Source organism: Rhinolophus sinicus, chromosome 11, assembly GCF_057876585.1.
Source record: "Rhinolophus sinicus isolate RSI-liver-muscle chromosome 11, RSI-T2T, whole genome shotgun sequence".
Lineage (NCBI taxonomy): Eukaryota > Metazoa > Chordata > Mammalia > Chiroptera > Rhinolophidae > Rhinolophus > Rhinolophus sinicus.
In genome coordinates, this window is record NC_142511.1 from 4,128,830 (window position 1) to 4,151,447 (window position 22,618).

The 22,618-nt window shown below is 36.7% G+C and overlaps 1 protein-coding gene across 2 annotated transcripts in view; it reads right to left on the minus strand.

Annotated features, from left to right (window-relative positions):
• Positions 1 to 315: 315 nt before the first annotated feature.
• The window catches only part of KIFAP3 (kinesin associated protein 3), a 113,300-nt gene continuing 90,997 nt past the window's right edge, over positions 316 to 22,618 (minus strand). The window contains exons 20-21 of one of the 2 annotated variants that reach the window (XM_019716384.3): positions 4,898 to 4,965; positions 316 to 761 (exon numbers count right to left, since the gene is read on the minus strand). In XM_019716384.3, the coding sequence (XP_019571943.1) occupies positions 4,920 to 4,965 (46 nt within the window). In that variant the 3' untranslated portion in view covers positions 316 to 761; positions 4,898 to 4,919. The remainder of the gene's footprint in view (positions 762 to 4,897; positions 4,966 to 22,618) is intronic. The other variant, XM_019716383.3, reaches the window with a different exon arrangement.

Sequence of the window (22,618 nt, forward strand, 5' to 3'; positions counted from 1 at the left end):
GTATACTAATCTATGTCCCAAGTTTCCTATATTAAAATCAGAAATACGTGAATTCAAATGGCTGAAGAGACTACTCATGTGACATAACTTATGGTGTATGTTCCATTGTTGATGGAAAAACTCATAGTTCATAACTTGGGGAAGCAACCTTTCAGGCACATGGCATGGAATAAAAAGTTAACCTCTTTTTATAAATTTTAAAGGTGGCACATATCACAAGGAGGAAAAAAGACAAGGAAAAAATTTATATGCACCCAAATAAGCACATAACGCCTAATGAAACACATTAAATGGAAACACATGACTTTTCACTAATTCATTTATGCTTCTTTTTAATAGAAATTAAATTAGTCACTTAATGTACATAATGTAGTGTTTGTTTTCCAGTCTAGTTGCTTTACAGCATTAACTTTTGAGTCTCATGGGAAATATTACCAAGGGTCAAGATGGGGTTTGAGGAATGAACAGCGTGAAGCATCCACTGTGCCGAACACAGGGCGAAAGGGGTGGCATTATCTGCAGCTACAACATGAAAAAAAAAAAAGACATATAGACACACAATAGTGTCAACATGCATTATTAACCCAAGATTCAGAGTGAACCCAACCACACATTCCTTTTAGGCTGAGTGCACAGATGGGAAGGGATGGCTTCACGGCGACCCATAGCCATAGTAGTAAGGTTCGTCAGGGCGGAACCCGTAAGCGGTGGCAGGGCGTCCCAGAATGCCGACGGACTGGCCAAAGCCATCCATTCCGAGGCTAAAAAGAGAAGCAGAAATAGTAAGTTATAGTCTTCATCACACATCTACAATGTAAGTAAGAGGCCTGCAATTTTACGTCTCCAAGATTCTCTTCCTAGCAGCAAAAGTGATTTATGTGGGTGGCTATCATGAATTCTTTTTCTTTTTAAAATTTATAATATAGTATAATGAATGTTTACTTCTACCAATGGGTGTTAGAAATGTTGGAAACCTCTGTCATCAGGTACCATTCAAGACAAAAAGGACAGACCAGAAAATTTTTAATAAATTACATTCATATATGGCTTTCATGCCAGAATGTGAAAAAATTTTACATGCTAGCGATTATCAGAAGTACATTGCTAGGGAATAAAATTAAAACTGTAGAAAAGTGAGTTTTGCTGTTTATAATGAGATCTCTTTCATATGAAGATATAGGAGTAATCCACTATTAGTAAGGACATGCAGCTTAAAAACAGGAAATTTTACAAAATTTCTAAGTTAGCCAGATTTGATCTGCAATCCTTCTTCTGACTCCTCAATGCAAACAAACAAACAAACAAACAAAAAACAAACAAACGAAAAAACCACAACTAAATAGTATATGTTTCTTTTGAGTGACAAGAGGATAACTATAAACTTTGGTTCAGTTTAACCCATGGAAATAAAAGAAGCTCAAAGATAACCTTCAGTTAGTTATATATATATATATCTTGATAATGGATAAACTCTGATTACTACTTTAAAAAAAATTATTCTTTCACCTATCAATTATTTAGAAGAGAATCTGTTCTCCAAAGTGCTTTTGAAGGATCCGAGAATTAGCCAACGCGCAGCAATATGACAAGCTGTTTACTTTGCCAGGCAAACATGGCAGCTGTAACGTGCTCATGCATACATAGCTCATGCAGGGGGCGCTGGTGAGCTTATTTCCCGTCAAAGGAAATGGTTTATCATGTAAGCTCTGAAAAAATAAATACATTGAAATGATTTAAGATTTGAGATCATATTAGATGGAAGGATACTTTTTGCTTTATCAGCAAAAACTGAATATGATAAAAAAATATGTCCATACAGGCACTAACTTCCTCTCACAACTCCAAATGAGATTAAAACACTTTAGAAATAACTATTAAAATAGTAAGGTTTTAAATAATGTGTGTGTGTGTATGTGCGTGTGTGCATATGTGTGTGTATATGTATGTGTGTGTGTATATGTATGTGTGTGTGTGCATGTGTGTATATATGTGCGTTTATGTACATACTGGGGTAGGAACCAACACTAAATGTAAAGGGTCATAATACATGTAAGGCATATTAGTTATGTGAATCTGCCTTTCAGGGGAAGGGAATTTCTGAAATACAAGTTGTAGCTTGGCATTTGTAGTGAGTGATCCTGGACAAATCAAACTTTTAAAGTTCCTTCTATATCAAAAACTGTGTCTATAATTTCTGAAAGTTGGCTGAAATTTTTAAGTCTGATTTTTATCTTAAAATGACAAAATATAATACAAGCCTGCCCCTCCTACCTTGGTCCCATGGGAAGATTAAATTTTATGATGGAGGGAATTACTCTAGAGATAGCTTTAAAGATGTTTCAGAAACTAATGGACTCTATGAGCTAAGATACACACCTGCATCAGTTTAAAATCAGAGGAAAGGTTGGCTGTTGAAAATTTTTCTCTGGAAGTACTAAGGCTAACATGTATCTAACAATTCTTGACTATATAAAGACTGATTCTATAGCTTGTGGATTTCAACTCCTTTTTTTCATCTTTCTACTTATTACCTGCCTTTAGTCACTCCTTACATTGTTTAGCATCTCTTCTGAGACCCAATAGTGGCAGACTTAAGTTAAACTCATTCATTTTGTCTTTGTACCTCAATCCTAGGGCTATGATGAGAGCTCTTTCAAGAAGGTGGAAACAAGAAGCACAGAGCAGATCAGAGAAAAATGGCCTATGATAACTATTACTAATACTGTTAGATGTTCAAAACAGAACATCTCAGAGAGGAAATTGTAGCAACATGACTATAACTCTATCTAAAAGAAGATGATCGTCAGAAGGGAGTCTGTCAGCCATGTTGGCACAAACGAAGCTCCTCAGAGGCCATGTTGGCAGAACCAACCCAAGCAGTCCCTTGGGGTGACCTGTAACACCCCCCAGGAGCATCTGACCATTCTGGCAGGCTTGTCCTCATCGAGGAAGGGGCCTTGACAAAGGTTCTGAGAGCTTGAGGTCATTATACTTTAAAACGGCAAAATGTTCCATATTTCATTTCTATGACCAACAAGCAAACTTCTGATGGCTGTTTTCCCATGTGGCTTGCCAACAGGGTAAAGAATAAACTTAGACATTATCTGATTTGTGCGATGGGTTTACGTTTCATTGGAAATTGACAGATGGATATCGTGTTGTTTTTTTTCATTTTGTAAACATCAGTCACAAGCTAGGTAAGAATGTGCAGCCCAAGCCAGTGACAGCAAGACCTCACCTAGAACACTGATGAGTTTCAGTTTCTGAGCCTGCAAGTTTACTGTGATCCAGTTCTACTTATGCAGAGACATGCATGTGCCCTACAATGTCCAGGACATAATGTCTTGTACTTGCGTAGGAGGAAGAAAATTCAAAACCAACTCTTAAAATGACTTTTTCAGGAATTAGCCATCATCTATTAGAGAGGAGCTTGCTGTTTAAAGAAAAGACTGAAACATTACGACCAGTTCGGATGGTACTTTCACGTAAGTCCTCGGTCCTTTTGAATTATGAAAGATCAACTGTATCCATACAATTAATATCTTTTCATTAAAATTCACTCTGAAACCGAATAGTTTCATTCTTTAATCTCTCATTTGGTTCTCACAGAGTGAGGAAATGGGACTTTTCAGGATGCGAACACCTGGAGATGGATATTCTTTTGGGACGTGTGGACATTTACTCTACTTTCTCCCCTGGGATAAGGATGTAGGAACGCTACTGCTGAATCTGGTTCAAAACCAGGAGAGGCTAGTAGTAAGTTTTCCTTTGAACAGAACAAGATGGATTCGTTAGGTAAATTCCTCTGGAAAAGGATGAAAACCATGAATAGAAAAGAGAAGTGTCGCAGCAGAGACTGTGCTTTCCTGATCCATTAAGTCCTAAACTGCATCAAAGGCAGTTGGGCACCCTCGATGTCTAGATACCGTATTTTGGACCTTTAAGTTAGAAAAAAAGTATCAAAATGAAAGCTCTCTCCTTGAAAATAAATAATTGTAGCTTAATGCAAATGGACACTACTGTTTGTTGTGAAAAGGCAACTAAGAAAGGCAAGGCCCCAAAACTCTATCTGTTATTAAGTTTTATGTCCCCCAAACAAAGATTTTTGGGTACCTAGAAAGGAAAATGACTAATTCTCCATAAATTCCTGAGAAGGAAGGGAGACTAAGCTGTGATACGGGCACCTGCTCTTGCCCTGTGTGGTCATTCTGCTTCAGATAAGAGTATGCATGTTTGGCTATTTACAGGGGAACTGAATCCGAGACTGCACGTGTGTCTCTGTATGTACATGTTCTCCTCCTGGGGGTCCTAGTGTCATTTAACCTTTATCCTCAATGTCTAGATTTTGGATCTTTAAATTAGGGAAAAAATATCAAAATGAAAGATCTCTCCTTGAAAATAAATAATTGTAGTTTAATGCAAATGGCTACTACTGTTTGTTGTGAAAAGACAACTAAGAAAGGTAAGGCCCCCAAACTCCATCTGTTATTAAGTTTTATGTCCCCAAAACAATGATTTTTGGGTACCTAGAAAGGAAAATGACTAATTCTCCATAAATAACAATTTATATTTAAAAGTCAATACCAAATATAAAACTACACCTAGATTTTATTTAAAACAAAAAATATTTAGAAATCTAATTAGCATTCAGCAAGCAGAACACTGAATTCTCTGTAATATTTACCACGATCCAAACAACATCTTAATGGCATTCATTAGAATTCTAAACTTGAGATGATCGGAGGGGGGAGAAAAGAAATCCAGACACAAGTGACGCTTCCCATGCAGCACATTACAAGGGGATGGCAGCCAGTAAAAGTCCCGGACAGGCCGAGGCTCTTAGTGAACGTGTGTGCCAGAGCTGACATTCCTGCAGGAAGGGAAGAAATTCACCTACCTCTGCTGTGTGTGAGGCTTAATTAGTGCACATTTGTAAAGCACTTTGAAATCCTGGGATGAAAAGTGCTGCATAAGTGAAAAGTATCATTATTTTATTAAAATTAGATAAAAGCAACGTCAGTCTTTTTCGTCTTTGAAATTCCCAAGTTAGCAAAATGGATGCAAGAGTAAATAATGACTAGATAGGTGGATGTTATGAAAAAGTGAAAAAAGAATAGATTCAAGCCAACTTCTCTTTTCATAGGCTCATGGAACCTTTGACTTGGCAACGTTTTCAGAAGTACTCTAGTGCACACTTCCAGCCTAACGGCCTTCTCAGGTCTATCCCATTTTTGTCAGAACATTCCAGAAATGGAGTGTGCTCTGTGTTGTTCAGGCAGTTCACTCCATTTATGGACACGTCAAACTGTTAGAAAGTTCTTGTTCCACTGATCTGAGACCTGGTCCTATTAGTCCTGGAATTACCCTCTGGAACCACACGAGTCAAATTCTTCTTCAATATGACTATTTTACAACTTTCGCCTAATCAGTCCTCATGACTGGGTCTCTAAAATCTTTACCATCAATTTGCTCTCTAAAATAACTCCATTTTTTTAAAAAAAATCATTTTCTCAAAATGAAGAAGCTGAAAATAATGTGTTATTTATGATGTGTTCTGAAACCAGTGTAGACTATAATGAGATTCTACTTCTGACTTTCTACCAACGTAGGCTAAAACTTTATTGATCTTAAACAAGTTTTTTAAGGAGTCATTACCGCAACGTGGCTTACACTGAATGTATATGTGTGTGTATACACATATAGACACACATGAAATTTTCATTTATAACAATCATGCTGAATTTCTTATTTTTACCTTGGGTGTTTCTTTAGGGATGCTAGTCTACCTAGGACAAAATCCTTTATGATAATAAATCTATAAATAGGGAATAGTGATTTTTATTAACTACCTATCTTTGTGCTTCATCAGATAATACTAAAAGCTGGAATGCTTGTAAGATTGTCAAGTGGAAGGACTTAACAGGGGCTTTCTTTGGAGGAAACTTTCCAGGTCTAGTATAGAACTGTACGGAATGATAACATCTTTCTAGGATAGTTCATTCATTTTGTCCATATACTGATCACAGAATCGAAATCAGTATGTTTCTCTTCCTTTCTAGGTAGGTGATAAATTGATTACCAGAGTGATTTCAGCTTAAGCATGATTTGTCATGGAAAATTTAGGTCTGTAATAGCGGTCTTTAGTAATAGTGATCCTTTGTCCGTCCGTCCGTCCATCCATCCATCCTTATGTCCACCACCCAAATAGTACATGATACCATCGTACTATCATTATGCTACCTTGTGTTTAGGACAGTGTTGAGAGTCACTGTTTAAAAACAAACAAGATGTGGTACTAGGAAGCCATGATAAATAAGACGTGGTCCCTGCATGGGCTAGAGACAGCTAACATGGAACAAAATCCCGGCAATAACGTGATGTATTATTACCCTAGTATATTTATAAATTGCTACAGAAGATTGGGAGAGGACCATATATCTAATACAATGTGAGAGTATATTAGAGGTATGTGCACATTGTTACAGAAGTCTCTTGGGGGCTCGAGAGTCTTCACAGAAAAGACTTTGATTTTAATTTTAATACATCCGCTACCTCCTGACATTATATTCTGCACTTTTTGCTTTCATTTCCTATTAGAATGTAAGCACCATTAGGGACTGTGTAATTCATTGTTCTAGCACAAGCGTCTAGCATTGTATCTGATAAGGTGTGACATTCAAGAAGTATGTGACGGCATGGATGGATGCATCTCAAAGGACAGGTAGGACTCTGCAGGTGGACAGAGACTTCCTCATGGCGGGGCAGCCTGAGCAAAGGGCCGCAGAAGGGGCTAAGGCAGGAAACGATTTGTTATGGCTAAAGTGTTAGGTTTACGATGGAAGCAAGAGGCCGGAGATAAGGCTAGAAAGGGAGGTTAGGGCTAGATTTGGAAAGTTCTTTATACGTCATGCTATGACCTATCTGCTTCTGGGGAGTTTTCAATGTAAGAAGGGGAATGACTTAACTTCTGTGCTTTGGAAGGATGATTGTGGTAATAAAGGGCATTGAGAGGCAAAGGCATGGGGAACATTTAAGAGTATATGACATCTGTGAAGTAATGAGAGCCTGTGGAGGCATGGCAGAAAACACAATGATCAAATATGCTACATTTCACGACAAAAAAAAAAAATCGTATTGTTTTCCTTTTAAAAAGGGCTTTTTAGTTGTATGTTTGCAATTTGGAAACTGAGAATAAAAGGAAACAATTTCAAAACTGGCTGGAAATTTTAGAAGTTATAGTCAATTGGGAATTAAACCATTTTGCCCTTCTGTTATGGGCCCACGCTTCCTCAAATAACTAAGAGGCCGTGGTATTCCGTGCAGGTGAGCTCAGAGTGTAGGCGCAGTTTGCCTCTGACTTCAGTAGGAGGGGCTGGACTGTTGTGGCAGAAACGAGCAGGTTTTCTTGATATCCTCTTGTGTAATCACAAGAGAAGTGTCGATCGGATGAGATAATGCCTATAAAATTAAAATTACACCGAACATTTGAACAGTGACGCACTATATAATCGAGATTTAAATGTTGGTCATCTACCGACCAACCGCTAGATGGAGAGCTTGTCTTAGCCGTGAGTATCATGCGCTGGACAAAGCTGGAAAGCCAGCTTTCTCAAGTCGAAACTCAGCATATTTCACAGGGCTAGAATGTGGCTTCCATGGCTTTCTCATATAATCGATGCCTTCATTTCCTAAACGTGAAATAATTTACTTGGAGCTAAACAGGAATACCTAGCATTCACATGCAACAAAGTTCTGTGTCGCGGCCTGTGAAAATGCTATTAATAGAAGACGTTGTTGCGTCGGATGCTAAAGAACGTCACGTTTGCACATGTGCAAGTGCCACTGCTGTACAAGAGACACTCGTGTTCATTGAACCTGCCGATAGCCTCTCGTTCCTATGGATTTATATGTAGTAAGTCCATATTTTAGGCTGCTCTAAGGTGTTCATTATTGCTTTGAACTTGAGCCTTTGTATTACTGAGAAAAAAAGCAGGTAAAGAGTAGTTTAGTAAGTTTCCCAACATACATCAAGTCTAGCTGTCATTTTCCATTGAGTTTTTACTCTTAATCTTTTATATGCATCATTATCAATTTTCCTTTTATTATGATAAAACTAAATGGCTAAAGAATACTAAAGAATCATATTTTTAGTGAAATCAAAATAAATAATATTTTTTCCCCAAATCAAGGACAAATGATATGAGTAGGGGAGATTGTATTTCAAGTATGTCTATGGAAATTATTTAAAAAAAACAAAACACTTTTCAAAAAAGACACCTGTCAGTTCTAAAGGGGAAAAAACACCACCCTGGGGACAGATCCTTTCAATTTAGTTACTATACTGAGATGCTTCAGATAAAAACTAATTTTTACTAATGACGAGGGAAGCATATGTAAAATAGTCATGGATTTATTCCAAATGGTAAAGAAAATCCATTTCACTGACACTCCTCTACTGTCATTCAATTTACTTCTCTCATTATAAGTGTTAATCAGTTGTTTAACCCATGTCCAGAGTCTAATATTTTAATGTGGAAATGTTGTAGTTGGTACTTTTTCATGTTATATCATCATTGCATTAAGTTTTTCTATTCCTTTTTATTGTTCTATGTTTTATAGCCTCATTGAGATTTTTCTATTACCTCTAGTTCTTGGGCATCCTAACTCTCACTGTTATATCAGACAATTCTCCTTCACGACAGTCCTGTTTTCATGATCTTTGCAATTTTATGTGTTCAGGTTTTTTTGTTTGTTTTTTGTTTTTGCCTGTCTATTGCCCCTTGGGCTTGGAAATATTTCTACAGAGAGCTTCTGTAGTTGTTTATAATATGTCAAGGGTCCTGGAGATTTCACTGTCCTGAAACAATATGAATAATTTCTGGATTTGGGGGTCCCCTCGATTAGGTGTATAGTATAAATTCTGAACCCACTCATGTGTATGGAACAAGACTGTGATTTCTCCTTCTCATGGCTGACCACTCTCCCAACCTAGGTCCTTGGGGCAGAAGACAAGTTTTGGCCATTTCGCTGGGATGGTGAATTAAAATCATCTAGTTCCCTTTTCAACTGAGGGTAACAAGGCAGCCCTTTGAGGTTTCAGACTTTATTTAGGAATTCAGCTCTGTCTTCCTGTACCACATAACCGATACCTAGACCGATACCTAGTTCAACATTCTTGTGGGTGATTCTTTACTGTGCACGTGTGTCACTGGGGATGTTTCCTGGCTTTGTGAATTTGGCTATAAACGATAAATATTTTGTCCACCATTTCTATATATCTATATGAAAGGGGGCCCTTCCAAGTCAGCTCAGTCTACCATCTTGCTAGAAGTCCCTTCTGTTTTACTCTTATCATCTTCTCTGCACATTCAAGGAAAGATTTTATAAGGCCTTATATTCCTGTGACTCAAAATCGGCTTTTTTGAAGAGAACAATGACTTGAAAGAAACAACTGGAACCATTAGAGGATCTTTTCCTTTTCCTTATTTGCAGCAATTAACAGAAAAAATACTCTAATAGGTGCCTAGTGGAAGCTGTCAGATGTGGTTATCAAGCTGGAGTGAGTATTTACTCAAATCTAAAACGGTCTCAAACCTTTGATCGCAATCTTTTAATGAAAGTATACCATCTAGTCGTCTTTAACTTACATTTCTTCAATTAAGTACAAGGACTTCTTGAAATTGGCAGTTCTATAATATCAAGCAATGCCTCATTTCACACCACCAAACGTGAGGGGAACTTACTGAACGGCTGAAGTAACCCCTGGGTCAATAAACTGGGTCATTAGCACCTCCTTTAAATAATTGTTTGTCTGTTACTGGTTCAACATTTATATAATCTGTCATAATACCTTGGTTTCTGAAGGTACCAAAATTGCTGCTGCAGGCTTAGAGAGTATAATGTAAGTAGCAGTGTTTTCACAGTGATACTTTAACCATCCTGTCTGGTACTGAGTGAGTTAAAGCCTGAACACCACAGCTAATTACTATGTAATGCTAACCTTAGTTGCTGGTTCATTTTGAGACTCTTTAAAATATGAACTGTGTATTTTACCCCTATGCACTCTCTTAATGATTTGTTTTTTTAGACTGAAATCACTTCCAGCCATCAGTTATACTCTTGGTCCCTACATATGCACTTCGCGAAGCACAAATATTTCTTTTTCCTATTGGTCTGCCAGCCCTGTCAGAGCAAATTTCACTTTAAACTAAATGCTATGATACTTAAAACCTCTTGGATTACTCAGGCTGCTAGTGTGATCTATGACCTTCCCAGAATGACAGCTGAACTCTCCAATTTGCTTATGCTGCTCAGGGAACTAGAAAGCACATGCCACAGAGGCAAATGTCTCTGATGCTGAACAGAGATGAGAGTCCTTGTTGGAGGTGGGAGCAGGAGACTATTAAGTACTGAAAAATACTAATAAGAAATGAAAAGAAACTAAACATGCTGTAAAGTCTGAGACCTCAAGCGTAATTCAAAAGTTAATGCTAGTACTGGAGACTTTTTAGTCCTGTTAAAATATGAATAACGACCTTCAGTTACTGTAACCAGAATCTTAAAGTGATAGTGCACTATCAAAAGGAACAAGTTCAAGAGATGCAACAGAATCTAAAATTATCACAAGTACTACACAAAATGGGCTATATCAACTCCCCATCTTTCTTTATAAAGCCGACAGAAATCTGACACAGATGTAATCAACGAGGTGATATGGCTATCTAACATGCACGCTGCCCCTACTGACACATCCGTCTCTCGGAAATGGAAAATTCATGTTAAGCTTCTGGTAAAACCTTGTCTCCAAAGTCCTTAAATAAATAATACAGTTTGGGAATATTTTGACATAGTTTTGAAACTTTTCACTTTTACTACTTTACATAAGAGGTGGATAAATGTTTGCTGTAAAAAAATAAAATCTCAAGTCTTATCAAATGCACGAAGCTTAATACAAAGCTTCCCATTCATGTCATGTCTACTTATTCATTTACTTGTCTCAATAATTTTCAGGCTAAATAACCTACAAATTACCTTTGGCTGATAAAAGTCAAGTGGTGGCTGATAAGACTATTTTTTTCTAGCTAAATCAAACGAAGTCGTATTTTTCTAAAAATGCGGGTACAAGTATGGATCATAGAAACTGTATTTAAGCAAATTAAAAGTGCATGATTTTAAATAGCTGAGCATGAAAGTTTGAAAATTTGATTCTAAGTTTATAATACTATCAAATATACAATGAAAAGCCGTTTCCTTTCGTTATTAAAATATTTTAAAACCTCTATGTTGGGCAGTGTTATACAAATACTTTCAGCCACTAAATCAGTATTTCAGCAATCAATACAGGTCAGGTAAATATGTCATAGCTATCGAGTGTCCTTTGAAGTATTTAGGAACTCAGTATAGTGTATAATATACCAACAGCGCATTTAGCACTGGAAGAATTGGTACGAAAGTAAATATCTCCTCTTAAATTTTACAAACTCTCTTGGTCCTTGAGAATCCATTTGTTATATTATGGATCTGTAAAAGCAAACAAACAAACTGAAATAAGGTAAATTCGTTTTCCACTTAGGTCTAGGGCTAACTTTACATTGTCAAGATACGGACTGACGCAAGTCATGCTGATCAACCAGACTGCGGTCCCCTGATGATAAAGCGAGTTATGTCTGTATCATCCTTCCCAGAGTGGGGCTACGCACCCTTTGGGCCCACACTGAGTTCACACCAAACAGATGCAGTGTAGACTGACATGTAGAAGTACATGGTCCTAGCAGACATATTTCTAACTTGTACCTTATTACCATATTTTAAAGTTATTATTTTCAAAGCGACATAAGGAAACATCATACTTCTGTTCTTTACCACCGATGTACATGGGCATTTTCCTCCCTTAATTAAAGGACTAGCAGTTATGTTTATTAAATTCAGCAAAACTGACTTAAATATGAACATATCAACAACTCCTGAGTTTTCTTAATGTTAGTGGGGTGCAATGACCTCAAAACCAGAATATAATATGATTTCTGTCTCTACCGATATAACTTGTTTCAGTCATTATCTGTAACTTTCTTTGTCATGATGTTTTTTTTTGTAAACTAAGAATAATGTCTATCCCTTCACATCTCTCTGCCTTGAGATTATATTTCCAAGTCTCTCACAACAGTACACAGACTCTATCTTTAGAGTATATATTTGGTGTTATTATAGTCATGACATATGAAATGATAAGAGCCTTCCCTAAAAATACTTAGGAAATTCTGGCTCTTGCCACCTAAACTAGACAGTGAACAGATCCTCTCTCATACTTGGCATGCTTCTTACACATGCTTTCTGTTTGCCTGGACAGGGCTTTACATAATTCACAGAGAGTTATGCCTACTCACGGGCACCCAAGTATTGTTGCATTAAAATAATGCCATGGCCAATCATACCTTCCTTTTACCACAGTGACACTGGACTGCTTGTATAAATGGGTTATTCAGTCAAAACCCTTCAGATTCTAAGCCACGGCTGATGCAAATGACACGATACCTTTAGCGATGAGAACTACTGGGAAAGTGTCTTTACTACCTTTTTCATCTTATTTTACATTCAGTGAGTTTATTTTGAAAGTAGTAAATCAAGGGTAAGGTTTCTATTATTTCACACGAATTGTCACTGCCCACGTTGTACACGTTCCTGTACTCAGGCTTACTAGCTCAGGCCCAGGTCATGAAGGTGTAATTAAGGTGGAGTAGTTTCACTCTGTCATGTTCCTTGTCTTGGGGTTGTGCCAACCTGACAGTCCGGGACTTATAAGGAAAGCTGGGAAGCTCTGAGGACAATTCTCCAGGGAGAAGGGAATGCACCATACGTTTCTGAGATCACACGCAGGATAGGGTTTTAGGCAGCATTGCGAACTAGCTCAAAGGTACCTTGACCCTTGAACAGCGCCGATCCACGTACACGCGGTTTTTCAATAGCTGGTACAGTTCAAACCGTGTTGCTCAAGGATCAGATCTTCGGTTGGGAATCTGGGAACACGGAGGCCGGCTCTAGTTATGGGCGGATTTTCCACTGCCCAGGAGATGGGCGCCCCTAACCCGCACGTTGTTCAACTGTATATCTGCCTTAGTTATTTCAAGGATGCAGGACAAGGAAAGGTTACAAACTGATCTATTTTAAATGACTAAGGTGCCCACTTACTGACAGCAAACAGTACTGCCCTCCCCCAGACTTTGGGGGGAAAAGGCAAATTGCAACTGTAAGAAACTTTAATAGTTTCTCTTTTGCCCTTAGTGTATGCTAAGAATGAGTTAAATTATGATAGTCCAATATTTATAAAGTCCTTAAAACCCAGACACCTTTTTAAAAAATGTTTTTTGAGACTTTTAAAAAATTCCTGTGTATTTACCACACTTCAAAAGGTATCTAAGCAAACTTTGTATACCCCAGTAAATACAGCTTTATGGGGTTTCCTGTATCAACTTCAAAAGATGTAATTTTTAAGGTAATGTTGCAATTTTAAAAGCTTACATGCCTAACTATGGCCAGAGAAGCCCCCTCCCATCCTTTCACATTTGAGGGGTACTGATACTGTCCACAAAAATTAGGATTCCTTTTTAAGATTACGTTGCCTTTCAATTTCTGACAGGCCAATATGAACGTGCTTTGTTTTTGGCTGGAAAAATCTGAAATGGAAAGAATTTCTGAAAAAGTGGGCTGTATCAACTTTAGGTAAAGCTAAAGAAACAAAAAAAAGCTTAAAGATATACGAGTGCGTATACTATGTATGTTACGTTAAATGAGATATAACGCTGTCTTATATCCACAAAAGAGGAGATATTCAGGAAATCGTTAATTATGCTCTTGTTTATAAGTCTATTCAAATAACTTTAACTTTTAATCTTTACCTTAATCACAGGGCACAAGAAAGCATTTGTTGATCGTGCCTCATGAGTCTGATATGAGACCACAGAAATATGTAGCTTTTTTCAAAAAACCAACATAGACATACAAAGATTTCATATTCACCAAGAAATAACTTCAATAGAAATATATTTTAGAAAATTACTTAACACTCTCAAATATAAAAATAAATATCATTTGAAATTAGATTCTATTACAGAGAGCCATACTTATCTCTTTGAAATAGGTGTGAGTTCTAATTAATTGATGGGGCACTAAGTACTCGTGAGATTACCACAGTGATCTGTGCTGCTACTGAAAGGCTGCAAGTTGGCCTAACATTCCTACAGGTCAAATCTATACAATGATCGTCCAGAATTCATCCCCTTAACTCAGACATCTCCTCCATTTCCAAATAACTATCAATGGGGGTTTACTGCCTTTTTTAAATGAGAAAACCTGATCCATTTTAACAAATCCTTTGTTAATATATGGTGATGGAAGAAGAACTGACTCTAGGTGGTGAACAATGTGATATATAGATGATGTATTATAGAATTGTACAGTTGAAACCTATGTAATTTTACTAACCATTGTCACCCCAATACATTTAATTTAAAAAAAGGAAAAAGAAGAAGTTTTGAGAATTCATCAATAGCTATGATGTCAGTGTTTTTAAGTTCAAAGACGAAAATATTTTGTCACTTGTTCCCTTGGGAATCTCTCTCTCTCTCTGTCTCTCTCTCTCTGTCTCTCTCTGTCTCTCTCTCTCTCTCTCTCTCTCTCTCTCTCTGTCTCTCTCTCTCTTTCTCTTTTCCTTCCCTCATTAAATGAAAGGTTTCTACTTAGTAAACCTTTCACGAGATGGGAGGCATTGAAATCAACATTTACAATAAACTCATTCATACAAGAGCTTTCCTCAAATCTCACAATTGCTTATGTTATGTTTGGTAGGACACAGCTGTGTGTGAAGGGAAGCATTATCTCCATCACAAAGCCACAACAGGGTGCTACTAACCCTTCCAAAGAGCCTATTGTTATAATGAAGTAACTAAATTCTAGTGAACTACCAAACCATCAAAGTGCAATGTTTTATTAAACAGCCTATATCCTCAGGAGGTTACATTTCAATAATAACGTGATTCTTTCTCAAATACTGCACTACTTGGCATAAAATGCAAAATAAAAAACAAAAAACAAACAAACAAAAAACCAACAACAAAAAACTGAATCTATAAATCTATTTCCCTTTTTAATCTAAGAAAATTCATCACAGTATCTTAATTTTTTAAAATTTTATCTTTTTTCCATCTTTGAGACATAACACATATAATATTGTCAGATTATCTGATTTCTTTTCTGTACTAAAATACTAAAGGTATAATCTTTTGTAATGGAAGTCAGTTAATGAATGATAACACTCCACATAGCATACTCTTTTAAAAAAAAGTATTATTTAAGATCTTATTGTCCATGGATGATTAATTCTGTGTCCTCTTAAGCTTCAGGACAATTCAGAAATGTTTAAGATGTGTGTTTCATTGGAATTCTCTCTCTCTCTCTCTCTCTCTCTCTCTCTCTCTCTCTCTCTCTCTCTTTCTCTCTCTCTCTCTCATTTAACCACGGTGTGGGAGTCACATAAGAGTAGGCAGGAACATGCAGACCACGGATGTCCCAAGACTGACACTGGATTTAGTATTAATTTCTTAATTCCTTTTCTAAGCATAATACTGTTACCCTTAAATATTTTTTTTAAAAAAGAAAGTTGAAATAAAGACTAATAAGACACTAAGTCATCTCAAAAAACTATATTTTAACCCTGAACTGTAAACTTCTCAAGGGGAAAAGGATTGTTTCTTACTAAACTCTATGTCCCTACCGTCCATCCAACTGTTTGTCAATTAAAAGGGTTACTGAATAAAGGAAATTTTAAGTGTTAAAAGGAAACATTGTATGCACATCCTTACTTTGATTATATCTTTATTTTATGCTCTATAATATCAAGATGCCATCACAGAAACTTTAGAAATTAAAAGTATCTTTTGGAAGTATAAACATCCAATAGCATATATGCTATACTTGTGCTTTACTGGTTACTAACAGGCCATTAGTTAAGACCCAGTCATAGGAAAGAAATGAGATTAAAAAACCCCTTCATTCCTTTTCAGTATGGTGTAGAATAGGTTTCTACAGAATGGAGGCTACTTGATAATGAAAACTAATAAAAAAAACTTGTTAATACCGGGATATTAAAAGTTTCTTTTCCCAATAAATAAAAACGTTTTATGACAGAGAATGCTTAGATTCAGTATAGCTGAGTACATCTCAGTATATCCAATTAGGTATGTGGTAGAATAATACATGTGTACTAAGAATTTCTTAACTTGATCTTAACTAAGTAGGCAAGCATCTTCATCTGTATAAATACTGCAATTTAAAAGACAGTTTTTTAAGCTTATATAGGTTATTAAAAATTTTCCCATATAGCACATGTTCCTACCGACAATTTTATAATACAAGCATCTACTATATATATAATATATATACAATACACACATATATCTTATGTATGTAATACATACTATATATTGTATATATTGAAAGGGTGATGCTGAAACAGTAAAGATTAAATATTACACTGAGACATTGTAAACAAAAGCTAACATTGAAAGTAAAACACAGCATGGGGAAATGAAGGAGGACGTGTCTGTGCCTGGACACGGGCTCTGACCCTGACAACTCATTTATTCAGCGCACATCAGCTGAGGACCTCGTGTGTCGGGCACTGTGGGTACCACTTTGCATAGGACGGTCACAGTGCTGGCTCTTCTGGACACTGTATTCTTTTGGAAAGAGGGAGCTAGACAAGTGACCCAAAGAGTAAATGATTAGGGTGCTAAAACAGACAGTGATTAGAGGGTGGAGGAGAAGCAGCTTCTTTGATATGGCAGGAAAAGGCGCTCTGAGGAAGTAATATTTGAGCTGAGACTTGAAAGATAAGAACAAAGCAGTTACTCCAGAAGTCAGAAGAATATTCAACTTAAATGCAAAGGTGCTGATGTGAGGAAGAACCGGGTTCATGTGAGGAACGGAAAGGAGCCCAAAGTGGGTAGAATTAGTAAGCAATCGGGACACTTGCAGGAGATGAGGCTGGGGGTGTAGGTAAGTGCCAGACGCTGGGCACTGTACAAACCATGGGAAGGAATTTGTATTTTATCGCAGCAGCATGGGAAGCCACTGGAGGCAGGTGGGAGCCATGACCCGATTTATACTTTCAAAAGATCATGATGGTGAAAACAAATAGCCTGCAAGGGAAGGTACGCGTTAGAGGCAAGAAAACTAACTAGGAGGCTATTGCATGGTTCAGGTGACAGACAAGAGTGGCTTGGACGAGAGTATTAAGAGTGGAAATGGACAGAAACAGCCAAATTTGAGACATAGTCTAGAAATGAAAGCAACAGGACTTGCAGATGCTTTGCACTGGGGAGAGTGGTAACGGTGAGGAAAGGGGAGGAACCAAGTAGCCTCCAAAGCTGATGGTGTGAACTGCTGCATGGTGAGGGAAGGTTGACAGGGATGGAAGCTGAGGGGAGAAACCTGTTTCCACGTGGGAAACCAAAAGTTAGGTTTGATGATTTTATTAACTATTCAGTTGGATATGCTAAGTAGTGAGAGGAATGTGCTGATGGTGAAGATGAGAGGTTTCAGATAAAACATACATTCGCGGACACTCTTAGAGTGATGGGAGCTGAATAGCATCCTCTAGGTGGTGGGTATAGTCACAGAGGAGGGCCCCACGCGCCGCAAAAACCAAAAAGCAATATGGGTACAGAACAGGGCCAAAGCCCTGAAGGAACGAGCATTTAAGGGCGAAAGGGAGGAAGAAGATCCAGCAGAGAACGGAGAGGGGCTTAGGAGGAACTCCAGAACAATGCGGTATCTTGAGAGCTAAACGAAGGAAGTTTCACAAAAGCAGGGCCTGGACATCGCGTCAAAAACTGCTGCGAGTGAAGCTGAGAAAGGTTCACTGGATTCAGCAATCTGGGGATCACTGGCGACTTTGACAAGACTGGTGACGCTGAAGAGTGAATTGGGATCCTTTGAGAACTGTCTGAAGGGAAGGGAGACACGGCAGTGGCTGGCCTGTGCTGAGGGCCACAGAGAGCTTAACTTCGTAGATTCCAGGTTATGTTTCTGCTCGGACAGAAAGGATCCAGAGAACGGATGGGGGCTCAGGGCCAAATGGACTGACTGAACTTTGAGAAAAGGACACTTCCTTCTTTGTAACAGAATGGAAGGAAGAAAGGTGGGTAAAAATGAGAGTAGAGGTTGGGTGGTGAAATGATAACCTTGGGCAAGTAGCTTAACTCGATAAGCTTCAGTCTTAAGAATAAAGGGGCCCTGGAAAAACAGTTTCCCAATATTCCCCAATAAAAAATTAAAAAAAAGAAGAAGAATGGCTCCTTTCTGGAGCTGTGGTGAAGATTAAATTAGATAGGAATGTGATAAACAGCGCTCTGTAAATACATTTCAACAAATGCCATCCTCATTAATCAACATATCTCAGATTATAGACCCATGGGAAGCCATTTTAGAGAACAACATTGCAAGTAATAGAATTAGAATAAAGTGTGCATGGCTTCAAAGCCTGAATTGTTTCTAATTCTCTCCAGCAATTTCATTTAAAACTGGACTGCTCCGGAAACAAACCTTTTTGAGCAATTTCACTTAAGATTTTTTTGTCTTATTTTTTTTTAAAGAAAAACTTTTTAAAAATTATTGTTTACGATGTAGAGAAACTTTCTGTGAACTTTCAAATCCATAATTTTGGAGGGATGATGGACTAATGGTCTGATGCAGATTTAAAGTTGCAGAGAAACACAGAAGCAAACTGTAGGACAGCCCCCACCCCCAGCTAGGCTCCATCATTTTTTTTCCACATGCAGACTACGATACTACAGTTTAAGTACACACACATATGCGTATGTGAAAACACAAAATTTTATGAGTATAAGCTACAATTTTGAAGTTTAATATTTCTACGTCATATCTAATACCTTCTGAAAAGGCCTACGGTAGTACCGCATCTCTCTCTTTTAAAATTTAAAATTTCTTATTCTCCTTTGTTATTGGGGTAGCTAACTGGCACCTTCCAGAGGTGGGTCCTCTGTTTTATCAGGAGATCTGAATTTACTACCCCCAATTTAGAAATACTATTTTGAGTTTCAATACATTTCAGTTGTTTTTATTATGGTTACCTAAATCAATGAATGGGTATGACACACTACTGACTTAAACCCAACATTTTGATTTTTATGAGAATACAAATTATTTCTTCTGTGGAATCAGATGGCTATAACAGTAAATGCGACTTCAATGGTGAGAAACTAGAAGCTGATTTCTTTCTTTTATATATTTTATTTTATAATACTTCATATTTATATGTCATTATGATCTACATAAATATAATATTAATAAAATATATTTATCAATGGCTATCGTCTAAAATGGCCTTCTAAGCGTGCATTTCTTGACAGAGACAAGCGAGGTTCTAGTTGCCAAACACAAAATAAGACAGTAAAAAAGATAAAAGGTATAAGTGAAAAATGAATTTAACAACATATATTAACTGAATCAAAGAAAGCCTCAATCAAGGCTTCATTGTAGCAAAAATAAAAAATATGAGATCTTATTGTACTTCAGCATGAAGAAGCATATGTTTAATAATGTGTACAATATGGCTTGCTTAACTGTGATTTTAAATTGCCACTGATTTATTCAACAGATACTTATAATATTTCCAATTATGTATAAAGGCCCATTTCATAAGCGGCCTCAGTGGATGCTTACAACAATGTTATTTTTACTTTAAGAATAGCTCTCCCAATGTAGAAATCAAGTTTTTGAAATCCTTTACATTCCATTAAATGCTATGGAATCTTCTCATTAATCAAAGGTGTAAGATAACGTTCTGATTTATTAACTAAACACTAAGTGCAAATTTATGTTGAAACTGAACATGCAACATAACCAAAGAAATAACAAACTCGCTGATGTTATTTGCGGAGAAAAAGACTTGGTTATTTCAAACGCATTAAAGCAGACCCAATTTGAATCTTAATGGTTGTAACACGCAAGCAGCGACCCCTCACCCCACCTCCCAACACATGCACACCTTCCTCCTCTTGGTTTGTTAACATTCTACAAGTTTCTCTCAGGTTTGGCCTTGCAAACGCTTACTTGATAAAGTAGGTCACTTAAAAAGAAAGAAAGCCCAATAAAATGAATTACAAAGACAACAAGATTAAACTGATTGTACTGTTTTCATACATTGTAGTTGCAATTCTACAAATATGCAGTTGGCTGTGGTTTGGCATTTAACAGCATGCGATCAGTAAGGAGGAGGAAATTTTATTCTCATTAACTGTTGCAGATTTACTGCAGTGAAAAAGAGCTATGTAACCCGAGATGTGACAGTACAGAAAGATCAAAGCCTTGCACTGGAAACTAAATAAACCCTCTGGCTACTTCCTGCAAGGAAAATTCACTTTGGCAATGTAAAACAGAGCCCAGTTAAAAACTACTCTGTTTTATGAGCTGTCATAGCAGCTCAAGTGGTTTGGACCGGCTGAGTTTAGAACATTATATTTCCTTGTTTTTGTCTTAGATACTTCTGTAAGCAGTTTTATAGACCTCTTTTTTTTCATTGTTAACACAATAACAAAAAGAAAAAAATGAAACTCTTTTCTTTTGGTTGAAACTGAGAAGGTAAGTACTAAACTTATTAAAGCAGGCAGGTCTTCATTTGCACATTCCTTTCTCATTTACTACAGTTTAATATTTTGCTCTTGTATATTTGGCAATATACATTTACTTTAATAATTCATGTGTAATCTGTACAATTCCTATTGAAAATAAGTGCAAATCAGTTTACAGAGCCCATATGGCTCGTATCTGAGGGTGAGCTATTTGTAATACCACATCTGGAAGGACTATGGAGAATATGGGAATTAATTAATATTGCATTTAAAAACCTATAGGCTCTAGGCTTCATCTGTTTTTTTCAAATAATATTTAAGAAAAAATATTTGGTTTAACATTTCTAATATAAGGAAGTTTAAACAATTACTCATAAATACTTAAATCACATTGTTAAACCAATCAAAACACAGATGGACTAGAATAAATCAACCTTAAATTAGAAAACGTCCTTGAGTTTAGGAGTAAGCTTTGTATCATTGGATCCAGACTTCAAGAAAAGATGACATGCTCTATTTTCTTCTCTCTTTTATTTTTTGGATGAGGTGGTGGTTCTTATCAACCAAATTGCTTACAATTTTGTTATTCTCACTAGAATATGAATAAGCAAGGCTTTATAATGGTAATTTACATACTGTTTCCTTAAAAAACAAACAAACAAACAAAATCTCACAACTTTTGAAAATGAGCATTTCATAGATCAAGGGTATTATAAGAGCAGTCATCTTTGCTGAAGGACTTTCTATTTTCTTTCCATTTAAGTTTACAACGAATTTTTATATCTCTCTACAAGCCAACAAAAGTGCAATTAATACACATAAAAATGTATGAACTTTAACACTAGATAATTACTCTTAATGGTGGTGATATAATTAACTTCTCAGTCATGACTGGATTAACTTGCATGTCATTTCTTCTAGTACAAAGCTACACCTACACCGTAATTGATGTGTTAACATTTTTATAGGACCTAGTCATATTCAGATTACTTTTTCTTATTTATAGACTCATTTATGCTGAATTTCTTCTCCTGAATGCAAATCCTAATAAAGTGACAATAAATTTGGTTTCTTTGGGAGCACCTTTGGACTTCATGTACAACTTACATGCCTCCAAAAACTCTGCTCAGATCACCTGACTGAAAATTAGCACGAACTTGATGAAGGCAGCTCTGTCTCCAACTTCTCTTACTTCTAAATTTCCAAAGGAAAGTAAATCACTTAAAATAATTTTCCGAGTCAGTAGTATAATTTCTCTAGGATAAAACATCTTCCCAAGTTTCCAGATGTCTAAGCCTTGATTTTTGGCTTGTATTTCTGTATTTCAGTAAAGCTTACAATTTGCTAATGCTGATGTGTGATAATCTAATAAAATTTGGCCTCAAAAGTTATAGGCCCAATTTACTAATAAAACCTAATTCAATTCTCCTTGGGAAATGCAAATCATTAATGTCTTAGCAGTGGAACCGTATTTCCTTGCCTTTTCAAGGTTAGAAAGAAGTTGTCTCTATAAAAGGTCTAACAAGTAAGACAAGACTAATGTATAAGGATTCGTTTATAGGCAAAAAACAATAGTGTCAGGTATATAAACACTGACATTGGTTAATTAGCTAAATAAATTATTTGCATGAGACATTAACCCTTCTAGACTGAGATTATCTCACTCATTTCATCCTCATTTTTTATTCTAGGTTAATCTGTAGAGATTTTAATGAACTAAGTACTTAAGAGAATTTAATGGTAGCTAACTAATTAGTTAATATATTAGTTAATACATTAGTAGCAATTTGCCTACAAGAAATCTGAAGCACCATTTTGCAGTTAACCATGTCAAATATGTTACAGCAAAACAGGTAATCAGTATGTTGTATCCTACTACGAAACCTACGTATCTTACTCTGAATTGTAATAACATTTACTCTAAAACACAGTTCAGTCTTGGGCTCATATAACGGGCTAGTTGGAGGCAGCAA